Genomic DNA, 12,765 nt, shown 5'->3' on the forward strand with positions numbered 1-12,765 from the left:
GTAGATCATGGGACACAGAGTTAGGCTAATATTCATTACCTACTGGGTTATACACCATCCCTAGGTGAATGGACACTGGTAGACCAAGTCTTAGACAGGAAGTGATGCGCTATACAACCCCTCCCATACAGAAAGTACATCATACATTTGTAGCAAGCACTGAATCCTCAAAAAAAGAAGGGAGGGATCTCGGTGTCTCATGATGTACTCAAAAAAAAAAAAAAAAAAAAGGATTTTACAGGCAAGTATGACGAAAAAAAAAAAATCTCATTTTCTTTTTCATACATCATAGGACACAGAGTCAGGCTAACATTCATTACCTACTGGGGCATCCCAGAGCAATAGCCTTGAGGGGAGGGAGACACCCTGCCAAACAATAGCAATCAGACCTTATACGGTAGCCCACAGTACACTGCGGCCGAAAGCCGAATCTTTGGCTGCTCAAACATCCACTTGATAAAATTTTGTAAACGTATGCACTGAAGACCAGGTAGCAGCCTTATAAATCTGATCCACATATACTTGATGGGGAAAAGTCCAGGGGGTTCCTACACCCCTTGTAGAATTAGCTCTCACCCTAAAGGAAGGATCTTTAAGTTTCAGACCATATAGGCCTGAATGATCAACTGATGGACCCAACTGGCAAGCCTTGGAAGCCGTCTGCCCCTTCTTGGGTCCATTTGGCAAAAAAAAAAAAAAGAAGGAGTCTGATCCTCAGATCTCCGCAGATCTAGACAAATAAACCTCAACTTCCTGGACAACGTCCAAGGATCTGCCGAAGAAATAAAAAGGCGAAAAAATAATGTCCCAATTCAAATGAAGGGCTGACACCACTTTTGGCAAAAAGGATGGAACAGGTCATAACACAACCCTGTCGTTGTGAAGGATCAAGTATGGTTCCCTGCACCAAAGGGCCACCAACTCAGACACCCTTCTAGGCGATGTGATGGCCATCAGGAAGGCTTGTGTAACAGCAAGTCTAATGAAATGTCCTTGATAGGCTCAAATGGTTGTCTCTATAAACACGGACAGTACCAAGTTCAAGTCCCAAGGTCACCTAATGGTGGGAAGCAAACAAGCTGCCCCTTGCATAAAATGTTCAGACCAGCGAATGGTAGGCTAAAGGCCTTTGGTAGAATACTGACAGGGCCGAAAACTGGCCTCTGATTTTATCGGGGGGGGGGGGGGGGAGGTCAACAACTGGAGATAACCTTTTGAGGAGAGCCTCCTGGAAAAATGGGCAACGCACCGCCAATTCTTCTCGGGCCTGAAAAGACCTGTTGCAGGCTTCCCCATTCCTTTTGAATGAACTTATCAAAATAAGTCAAATACAGAAATACCTTAGGCGTGCGAGCCAGTTTGTGGGACCCAAAAGGAGCCGCCACCTCTACAGATGCCCCTGCTGTATCCTGTATCTTCAGGGTATCCCGCACGGCTGTGATAAGTGCTCCTACTTGCGATTTTTCCTGCACTAAACCGGACACAGAGTCAACCTCACTGTCCAAACAATCCTGGTCCGCATCCTCTGACACGTCAGAACAGGGGTTGTCTGTCACAGCGGGGCCCGAGTCTGAAACAGACCTTTCCCCAGAAGACCGGCATTTTTTAACCTCCTTGCGCCGGCATGCCGCCTTCACCTTAGCAATAAAAGGACTCCAGGACTGCCAACAAAGCATCCATAGGCACCGCATTTTGCAATAGCAGGGATGTCTGGGGAAGAAGCGACAGGTTCAAGACGCCATTCTAACCCTCACTTGCCTGTCATTACTCAGGGACTTAAGGCAAGAGACTTGCACAAAACCCCACCCTCCTAGCTGCTCGCAGACTGAGGAGCCTCCCCCCCCCCCCGCCCCGCAGGACTCCCCACACTGACCGAGTACTGCGCAGTTCTGCCACCATCCGCTCTGCCCTGTGTCAGTCTTGAGATGTTCTGAGTGAAAACCACGCCGTTCTAGAAGCATACAGTCATCAGCGCTATAGGTAAACCTCGCTGAGGCTACACGAAAATGGGCGCTGGCCGCTCTAGCAAAAAAACCTTCTAGGAAATGGCTGACAGTAATACACAGACTAAGGCCACGGGAACATGGCCACGGCCTTTAGAAAAATGGCTGCGGACTGTGCGGCGGCCTCCGCTCATGGCAAACAGCCTGAACACCTCACTGTGGCCAGAAAAAAACAGGGAAAGAAGGAGCGGACCCTGACAGCCAGCGCAGAAATATGCACTGACATTGTACTAATGACACAGGGGTTAACATCAGGGACAATCAAGGGGTCAAGTGTGTGCCCTCCAGGTGTGTTTTAACTGTATGGGGAGGGGGGGGTCTGTCTGGGGAAACAGACCGGATCGGATATCTCCCATCAGAACAGAGATCTGCCTTGTTTACATAGGCAGATCCCCGTTTTGTCACTGCAGGGAACGATTGAAGGTGGCCGAACATAGATTCCGCCCCACCCACCGGCCAGTGGGTACACGCACCCACAACATGGCATTTCCAAGCCGATGTACAATGATGGCGATTCGCAGGAACGAGCCAACCTGCCGCAGTACAATGACGGCGGCTGGTCGGCAAGTGGTTTAAGGTGTTCTGACCCAAAAAAAAAAAAAACAAACAGACAAAAGGTCAGTTAGCTCTTAATATGTGGGCAAACATTTGCAGGCATGATATAGGGATATCAGCTCTCTGTAATAAATCCACTCATATGTGTCAAATACACCAACTTAAAAGAAATGCAAGCCTCCTCCTTGAATTTTTTGTTTGCCAGCCCTGAAGCCAGTTACTGATTTTCAGTGTGATTCAATTTACTTCCAGAAACATTTGCTCAATAGATATCCTGCAAAAATAGAGCTTTCTGGGAAACTACAGTCCACTAAACGCTCCAATCTGGATCTATTTGGATCACAAGCCAAAAAAATGTTTCAATCCATTTTCCCAATAACATCCTGTAAGAGACTAAATATAGCCTCAGGAAACTAACTGGCAAAGGTTTGCAATTCCTGGGATACAAGACACCAATAACCTTTGCATCTATAATAAACTCAGAACACAACTTGAAAAATGGTTTTAAAAGCCACCTTTCTGAAATGCATTTCACACCTGGGAATAGTGGGAACATCTACAAGCATGGTTTTAATGGTGTTTCTCTGAATTATAATGATGCAAAAACAACAGGTTTTTGAGCATGAAGAGTATGCATTGTTTCACTGTTCTTGTTCTCTCACCGTTACCTAGTATGAACAGCCAAGAAGGAATGAATGTCAGAGATGACTTCTGGCTTGTTTGGCCTGTGCTCAGACATCACTGTAAAACACTTAGCTCACTTAAAAACGCTTAGTACAGTCCTTTCATTGAAAATGTCAAAATAAAAAAATTACCCCTAGTACTTGTAATCAGGGAAAGACTGGGAACCTTCAACCCAAGGGGTAAACGCAACCAACTGGCCTGTTTAAGATAGGGGTGACTTCCTGGGCAATAGCAGGCTTAATTTAGTTATTTTCCTCTTTAAAATCTGAGCTAAAATACCTCAATGTTTTTCAAAAAAAGTTGAGCGATTTCACCAAAAAAATAAAAAAATTATATTATCATATTATATTATAATATAATATATATATATATATAAAAAAACACCACAACCACACACAAGTCATTATATCAAAATGTGAGGTATTTATCTCATAAAACCATGCGGTATCCAGAGGGCTGGATAAAGTAGAAAAGGATTAGAACCCTGTCAGTTTGTATTGTTAATAAAGAGGTAAAATGGTTAAAATCATAGAAATATGCCAACTCACTAAGTCAGTGCACTCCCTGCAACATATGTATAAATACAAAAGAAAAAGAGTGCCTGGAATACCAGTCGAAGGGAAGCTGCCTTCATAGGACACACGTGGTATATCAAAAACAACCAAGTTGCATCAAGAAAAATACAAAAACTCTTTATAAATGTCAAAGATTGAATGAAAATAGTATTAGGGAAAAAAATTAAAATTATAATTATATACACACACTATATATATATATATATATACACACACACACACACACACACACACATACATTTTTTTTTTATTATATTTTATATATACATACAATACAGAGTTTTCTTTATTTTCATGACTATGAAAATTGGAGATTCACACTGAAGGCATCAAAACTATGAATTAACACATGTGGAATTATATACTGAACAAAAAAGTGTGAAACAACTGACAATATGTCTTATATTCTAGATTCTTCAAAGTAGCCACCTTTTGCTTTGATTACTGCTCCGCACATTCTTGGCATTCTGTTGATGAGCTTCAAGAGGTGGTCACCTGAAATGGTTTTCACTTCACAGGTTGCCCTGTCAGGTTTAATAAGTGGGATTTCAAGCCTTATAAATGGGGATGGGACCATCAGTTGTGTTGTGCAGGAGGTGGATACAGTACACAGCTGATAGTCCTACTGAATAGACTGTTAGAATTTGTATTATGGCAAGAAAAAAGCAGCTAAGTAAAGAAAAACGAGTGGCCATCATTACTTTAAGAAATGAAGGTCAGTCAGTCCGAACAATTGGGAAAACTTTGAAAGTGTCCCCAAGTGCAGTGGCAAAAACCATCAAGCACTACAAAGAAACTGGCTCACATGAGGACCGCCCCAGGAAAGGAAGACCAAGAGTCATCTCTGCTACGGACGATAAGTTCATCCGAGTCACCAGGCTCAGAAATCGCAGGTTAACAGCAGCTCAGATTAGAGAACAGGTCAATGCCACACAGAGTTCTAGCAGCAGACACATCTCTAGAACAACTGTTAACAGGAGACTGTGTGAATCAAGCCTTCATTGTAAAATAGCTGCTAGGAAACCACTGCTGAGGACAGGCAACAAGCAGAAGAGACTTGTTTGGGATAAAGAACACAAGGAATGGACATTAGACCAGTGAAAATCTGTGCTTTGGTCTGACGAGTACAAGTTTGAGATCTTTGGTTCCAACCACCGTGTCTTTGTGCGACGCAGAAGAGGTGAACGGATGGACTCTACATGCCTGGTTCCCACTGTGAAGCATGGAGGAGGTGTGATGGTGTGGGGGTGCTTTGCTGGTGACACTGTTGGGGATTTATTCAAAATTTAAGGCATATTGAACCAGCATCGCTACCACAGCATCTTGCAGCGGCATGCTATTCCATCCGGTTTGCGTTTAGTTGGACCATCATTTATTTTTCAACAGGACAATGACCCCAAACACACCTCCAGGCTGTGTAAGGGCTATTTGACCAAGAAGGAGAGTGATGGGGTCCACAGTTACCAGACCTGAACCCAATCGAGATGGTTTGGGGTGAGCTAGACCACAGAGTGAAGGCAAAAGGGCCAAGTGCTAAGCATCTCTGGGAACTCCTTCAAGACTGTTGGAAAACCATTTCGGGTGACTACCTCTTGAAGCTCATCAACAGAATGCCAAGAGTGTGCGGAGCAGTAATCAAAGCAAAAGGTGGCTACTTTGAAGAATCTAAAATATAAGACATATTTTCAGTTGTTTCACACTTTTTTGTTCAGTATATAATTCCACATGTGTTAATTCATAGTTTTGATGCCTTCAGTGTGAATCTACAATTTTCATAGTCATGAAAATAAAGAAAACTCTTTGAATGAGAAGGTGTGTCCAAACTTTTGGTCTGTACTGTACATACATACATACACACTTTTTCCACCAAAAAAAAAAAAAAGACAATGTTGTCATTGCAGAGATTTCACTTCCTGTCACATAACAAAAACAGGAAGCGAAAGAGGAAACCCCCTGCAAATTAAAAGAATCCATTGGGGACCCCAGAACCCCCCCCAACTTGGGAAAATGTACCCTTTTCTTGGGACTATTGCGTTCAACTTACAATGATAACTGTAAACAGGACAAATAGAGGGGACGAATCTCCCTAAACCGGGGCACACACCACAATCAAAATGGATCTAATCCTTCCCCACTGCATTCAAAAAACTAGAAGGGGGGGGGGGGGGGGTTTGCCTTCAGTTATTCTTTAACCACTTCCTGCCCGCAAATTGATGGCCGGGAAGTGGCTCTGTCATCCTGATGTCCAGCAGGATAAGCCATGATTGTGCACAGCGTGGGGCGTCAGTCTGACACACCACATCTCCAATCGTGGTAAAGAGCCTCTGCCTCAACCGAGACCAATCATAGCTAATCACATAGCTGAATATCAGTGCAGCCTCCCCCCAGAGGATGCCCACGGTTATGTAAACAAGTGACCTCGCCCCCCTCTGACACCACGGGGGAAGCCGTGGGAAAGTCCACGTGGCGTCAGAGGGCCCGAATAATGTATACACCGCCCCAAAGATGCTGCTTACAGGACTTTTCCCGTGCTGCAAGCGCACCGCCCCAGTGTGAAAGAATTCAGGCTTTCACACTGGGGGGGGTGGTCACGAGTAGGGCTGAAACAACTAATCGATTATGAAATTAATCGATTACTATTTTCATGATCGATTAATCGGCCAGTAACATAATGGAGTTAAAAAAAAAAAATATTATATATATATATATATATATATATATATATATATATATATATATATATATATATATATATATATATATAAAAGCCCTTTATAGTGCAAAAATATAATCACTACTGTAAGTATTACTTTCACTGTTCTACAGTAAAAAAAATTAACCCCTTCCAGTAGTGATCTGCTTTTTTGTACTTTTTTTTTAACCCTATTATGTTACTACACGTCTTAGGCCTGGTTTACATTTATACGTTTGGTGCTTTTTGCAAAAACGCCCTACAGTTCATTTACATGGTTTCCTATGAGACACGTTCATATCTGTGCTTTTTTTCAGCCGCTGCATATTTGGAAAGCGTCAGAGACTTAAACGCAAAATGGTGCTTTTTTGGTTCAATATACTTCAATGGAGAAGCAACAGAAGCGTTTTTGCAGCAATTTGTTTTTTTTTTTGGGCAGAATAAAAAACGGAAATTGCAGTAAAATCACGTGCACAAAAATCAAAAACGCACAGCAAAAAGCACTGCAGAAACAGATCAAAAGCAAAAACTGCATAGGTGTGTACCGATCCTTATGCTGGCCACACAGATCAATTTTTGGGTGAGAATATTCAGATGGAAAAATCTTTGTATATTCGCTGAAAGAATTTAGTTTGAAATTTTAACTTCATTTCTGAACAAAAAAATCACATACACCGTCTAAAAATTCCTTTGACGAAGACATTTTCTATTTCCAAATTTTCCCGTCACTGTGGTTGAAAATTTGACCTGCTTTTTTTTTTTTTTTGGTTATTAACTGATCGAAACAATAATTGGACAACTAATCGATTATGAAAATAATCGTTAGTTGCAGCCCTCGTCACGAGAGGCGCTTTTCAGGCACTTTACAGTCGCTATCTTTAGCGCTAAAACACCTGAAAAGCACCCTAATGTGAATGTACCCCAAGAGTTCTCCTCACTGCAACTAAGGGGCCAAGTCCAACCCCTCACCATAATCCCCACTCCACCAAATGACTTGGACCAGTGCACAATGCATGGTCTATAAAGACATGGAGGAACTTGACAGGCCTGCACCTAAACCCGATAGAACACCTTTGGGATGAATTAGGGAGGGGACTGTAAGCCAGGCATTCTCATCCAACATCAGTGTCTGACCTCACAAATGCGTTTCTAGTACAAAAAGGTTCCAAGCTAAAATCAGCACAGAAATAAAAGCATGTTGTAGTGCTTGCAAGTACTCATTTTAATCTGAAATTAATCCCTGTGCAGCCCCTTTAATTCTAATGCCAGGCAGTTTATGGAGCCTTGACTTCTGCTCAAGTTAATAAGCCCCATCCACTGTCATTTAACATTAACTGTTGCAGCCTCTACTGTCCACTGAATTCCTGACAGAGCATTAGATGAGGGCTGGGGCTTAGTGTCTGGAGACCGCAGACCTAATCTCGACTTGGATGGAAGCTTTTGAAGATTAACCACTTTCAGACCGGACCATTTTGCTGGTAAATGACCAGAGGTCTTTTTACACTTTGGCACTGCGCTGCTTTAACTGGTAATTGCGCGGTCATGCAATGTTGTACCCAAACAAAATTTGCGTCCTTTTCTTCCCACAAATAGAGCTTTCTTTTGATGGTATTTGATGGCCTCTGCGATTTTTATTTTTTGCGATATAAACGTAAAAAGACCGCAAATTTTGAAAAAAAATGATATTTTCTACTTTTTGTTATTAGAAAAATCCAATAAACTCAATTTTAGTCATACATTTAGGCCAAAATGTATTCAGCCACATGTCTTTGGTAAAAAAAAAGTCAATAATTGTATATTTATTGGTTTGCGCAAAAGTTGTCACATCTACAAACTAAGGTACGTTTTCTGCAATTTACGCAGCTTTTAGTTTACGACTGCCTATCTCATTTCTTGAGGTGCTAAAATGGCAGGGCAGTACAAAACCCCCCCAAATGACCCCATTTTGGAAAGTAGACCCCCTAAGGAAATTGATAAGAGGCATGTTGAGCCCATTGAATATTTTATTTTTTTGCCTCAAGCGATTGAATAATGACAAAAAAAAAAATTTTTTTTTTTTTTTACACAAAGTTGTCACTAAATGATATATTGCTCACACATGCTATGGGCGTATGTGAAATAACACCCCAAAATAAATTCTGCTGCTTCTCCTGAGTACGGGGATACCACATATGTGGGACTTTTTGGGAGCCTAGCCGCGTACGGGGCCCCGAAAACCAAGCACCGCCTTCAGGCTTTCTAAGGGCGTACATTTTTGAGTTCACTTCTCACTACCTATTACAGTTTTGAAGGCCATAAAATGCCAAGATGGCACAAAACCCCCACAAATGACCCCATTTTAGAAAGTAGACACCCCAAGCTATTTGCTGAGAGGCATGTTGAGTTCATGGAATATTTTATATTTTGCCACAAGTTGCGGGAAAATTACAAACTTTTTTTATTTTTTTATTTTTTTCACAAAGTTGTCACTAAATGATATATTGCTCACACATGCCATGGGCATATGTGAAATGACACCCCAAAATAAATTCTGCTGCTTCTCCTGAGTACGGGGATACCACATATGTGGGACTTTTTGGGAGCCTAGCCGCGTACGGGGCCCCGAAAACCAAGCACCGCCTTCAGGCTTTCTAAGGGCGTAAATTTTTGAGTTCACTTCTCACTACCTATTACAGTTTTGAAGGCCATAAAATGCCAAGATGGCACAAAACCCCCACAAATGACCCCATTTTAGAAAGTAGACACCCCAAGCTATTTGCTGAGAGGCATGTTGAGTCCATGGAATATTTTATATTTTGCCACAAGTTGCGGGAAAATTACAAACTTTTTTTTTTTTTTTTTTTTTTCACAAAGTTGTCACTAAATGATATATTGCTCACGCATGCCATGGGCATATGTGAAATGACACCCCAAAATAAATTCTGCTGCTTCTCCTGAGTACGGGGATACCACATATGTGGGACTTTTTGGGAGCCTAGCCGCGTACGGGGCCCCGAAAACCAAGCACCGCCTTCAGGCTTTCTAAGGGCGTTACAGTTTTGAAGGCCATAAAATGCCAAGATGGCACAAACCCCCCCCAAATGACCCCATTTTGGAAAGTAGACACCCCTAAATTTAGGGGTACACTAGTGAGACTAGGTAATAAATGGCGGGTGCCCTGAAACTATAAAAAAATAACTAACCAACCAGCGTCACCTGTAACAGTTATATGGTGATCACTGGTGAAAGGGTTAACTAGGGGGCAATCAGGGGGCTTTATGCGGTAGTATATGGGGGTCCCTGGCGCTATAAAAAGCTGCGGCGAACCTAAATACCTACCTGCCTAACTAGCGTCACCTGTGACACTAATACAGCGATCAGAAAAACGATCGCTTATTAGGCTGGGTTCACACTGGAGCGATGCGGGAACGCCACGAATGCGCGGCGGGTTCCCGCATCGCATGCCTCCCGGCGGCAGTTCACACTGCCCTATGCGAACTGCTGGGAGTGTCAGTGAAATGTTACTGACACCCCCAGATCAGTTCGCATATCGCAGTGCGATCTGCAAACTCGGATCGCATGGTGTGAACACCCATGCGATCCGATTCTGCTGCGGGCCAAAAAAAGGGTCCCGTGCGAATTTGCGGCGGGTGCGGCGGGTGTGGCGGGTGCGGCGGGTGCGGCGAATGGCTGAACTCGAATCGCACAGAGATCGGATGTGATTTGCACTGCAGTGCGGTGCGAATCACATCCGTTCTCATAAACCGCTGCAATGTGAACCCAGCCTTAGTGACACTGGCGACGGGGGGTGATCACGGGGTTAAACCTTTATTGGGGGGGTTAGGGGGGTACCTTAGAACTAAAGGGGGCTAACCCTAACTGCCCTAACAGTTATTAGTCACAAATGACACCCGCCGGGTGATCAGGGGGTTAAACCTTTATTAGGTAATAAATGGCGGGTGCCCTGAAACTATAAAAAATAACTAACCAACCAGCGTCACCTGTAACAGTTATATGGTGATCACTGGTGAAAGGGTTAACTAGGGGGCAATCAGGGGGCTTTATGCGGTAGTATATGGGGGTCCCTGGCGCTATAAAAAGCTGCGGCGAACCTAAATACCTACCTGCCTAACTAGCGTCACCTGTGACACTAATACGGCGATCAGAAAAATGATCGCTTATTAGGCTGGGTTCACACTGGAGCGATGCGGAAACGCCACGAATGCGCGGCGGGTTCCCGCATCGCATGCCTCCCGGCGGCAGTTCACACTGCCCTATGCGAACTGCTGGGAGTGTCAGTGAAATGTTACTGACACCCCCAGATCAGTTCGCATATCGCAGTGCGATCTGCAAACTCGGATCGCATGGTGTGAACACCCATGCGATCCGATTCTGCTGCGGGCCAAAAAAAGGGTCCCGTGCGAATTTGCGGTGGGTGCGGCGGGTGTGGCGGGTGCGGCGGGTGCGGCGAATGGCTGAACTCGAATCGCACAGAGATCGGATGTGATTTGCACTGCAGTGCGGTGCGAATCACATTCGTTCTCATAAACCGCTGCAATGTGAACCCAGCCTTAGTGACACTGGCGACGGGGGGTGATCACGGGGTTAAACCTTTATTGGGGGGGTTAGGGGGGTACATTAGAACTAAAGGGGGCTAACTCTAACTGCCCTAACAGTTATTACAGTCACAAATGACACCAATGCAAAAAAAAAAAAAAAAAAAAAAAAAAAAAATGACATTGGTGTCACTGTGACTGGGGGGCAGGGGTAATTGGGGGGGTGATCGGGGGGTAAAGGGGGGGTGTGAGTGTGCCTGGCATGTTCTACTGTGTGTGTAGAGTGTTGGTGCAACTCACCGATCCGCTCTCCTCCGTGTCGGAACGAAAAATACCGACACGGAGGAGAGAATACATCACTTCCTCTCCTGTGTTTACATTACAGGAGAGGAAGTGATGTCACGGGGGATTCCTATTCGTCGGGAGCGATCGCGAGGGGGTGGCCATGAACGAATGGCCGTCCCCTCGTCCGGGATCGCTCCCGCACGAATACCGACCGCCGCAGGCACCGGGCGGGGGCCCGATCGGGCCCCCGACCCGCGGGAGGCAAGGGACGTACATGTACGCCAATATGCCTGCCCGTGCCATGCTATCGACGTACATCGTCGTGCGGCGGTCGGCAACTGGTTAAAGAAAAAACTAATTTGAAGACAAACAGGTATTTTCAGGCACCACAAGGTGCTTGCATACCACTTACCAACAGCGTCTACCCGTTCTACTTGTACAGCACAACAGGAATGCATTTTTAGGATTTCTCCTTACTTTTGGGTCTGCAGCTATAATCACTGGGACAGAGGAAAACTCTAAAGCCGCCTGGGGGGGGGGGGGGGGGGGGGGGGGGGGACAGCTCAGGTCAGAGCTGATGTACCATCTGATGTTAGTACAGTGCTTCCCTGCTGTGCTAGTGTGTTGGGACAGGAGGATGGCCCCGCCAGGAAACTTTGGTTGGCGATCTCAAGCATTGGCTGAAAGAGCCAATTAGCAGACCTTTTACAGTCATGACCCTTTGACAAAAGCCGGACAGCTTCTGTCATACCGGCTTCCATACACAGGGGCCGGATGTTGGCAGATTTCTAGTGAACTGGTTGATGCCGCCCAAAATTTGGCCTGTGTGTACTAGGCTTAAAAAGAAAACAAAAGTTTTATGCAACAAATATACAACAAAGTTAAAACAAAAAGGAGTACGTCAGCTATTGCTACACCTTTGATCTTAGACTCACCTGGACAGTTAACTTCATCGCTCTCGTCCTCACAGGTTGGCCATCCATCACACTGCCAGTTCAAGGGAATGCACTGGATGGCACCGCTGTGGCAGGCAAACTGCACAGGTGTACAGCGCAGTTCTGTGAAAAGAAAGAATACATTTCAAGCACTTAGTCTTAGATTGAAAAATAATCCACTAAAAATTCACATTCAGCTGAATTCCATGTGCTATACCTGACCAATCTTCATGGCAGCTGAACTGCTACTCACCGATTGCTACTGGCTTCTGGGTCCCATGCCAAGTGGCTGCCCTGCTGTTTAATGAACACTGAGTTTACTCAGTCAGCATGGGAGCCATTCAGCATACACTTTGCATTTTCTCAATGAACACAAAGTACTCTGATTGGACAAGAAGGATAGTGATGTCACCACACCACCCCTCCACCTTGTCCAAAGAGTGAACACTTTGCATTCATTGGTTGAGCGAGCAAGCTCCTGTGTTCACCAAGCAGCAGGGC

The 12,765-nt window shown here is 44.5% G+C and overlaps 1 protein-coding gene across 4 annotated transcripts in view; it reads right to left on the reverse strand.

Annotated features, from left to right (window-relative positions):
- The window catches only part of DGCR2 (DiGeorge syndrome critical region gene 2), a 97,305-nt gene that overhangs the window by 40,475 nt on the left and 44,065 nt on the right, over positions 1–12,765 (reverse strand). For all 4 annotated transcript variants that reach the window (XM_077461608.1, XM_077461607.1, XM_077461606.1 and 1 more), the window contains one exon: positions 12,265–12,387. In XM_077461608.1, coding sequence (XP_077317734.1) covers positions 12,265–12,387 — 123 coding nt within the window. The remainder of the gene's footprint in view (positions 1–12,264; positions 12,388–12,765) is intronic.

The sequence above is a fragment of the Lithobates pipiens genome, unplaced genomic scaffold (genome assembly GCF_037356315.1).
Source record: "Lithobates pipiens isolate NorthernLeopardFrog02 unplaced genomic scaffold, aLitPip1_a1.2 Scaffold_3, whole genome shotgun sequence".
NCBI lineage: Eukaryota > Metazoa > Chordata > Amphibia > Anura > Ranidae > Lithobates > Lithobates pipiens.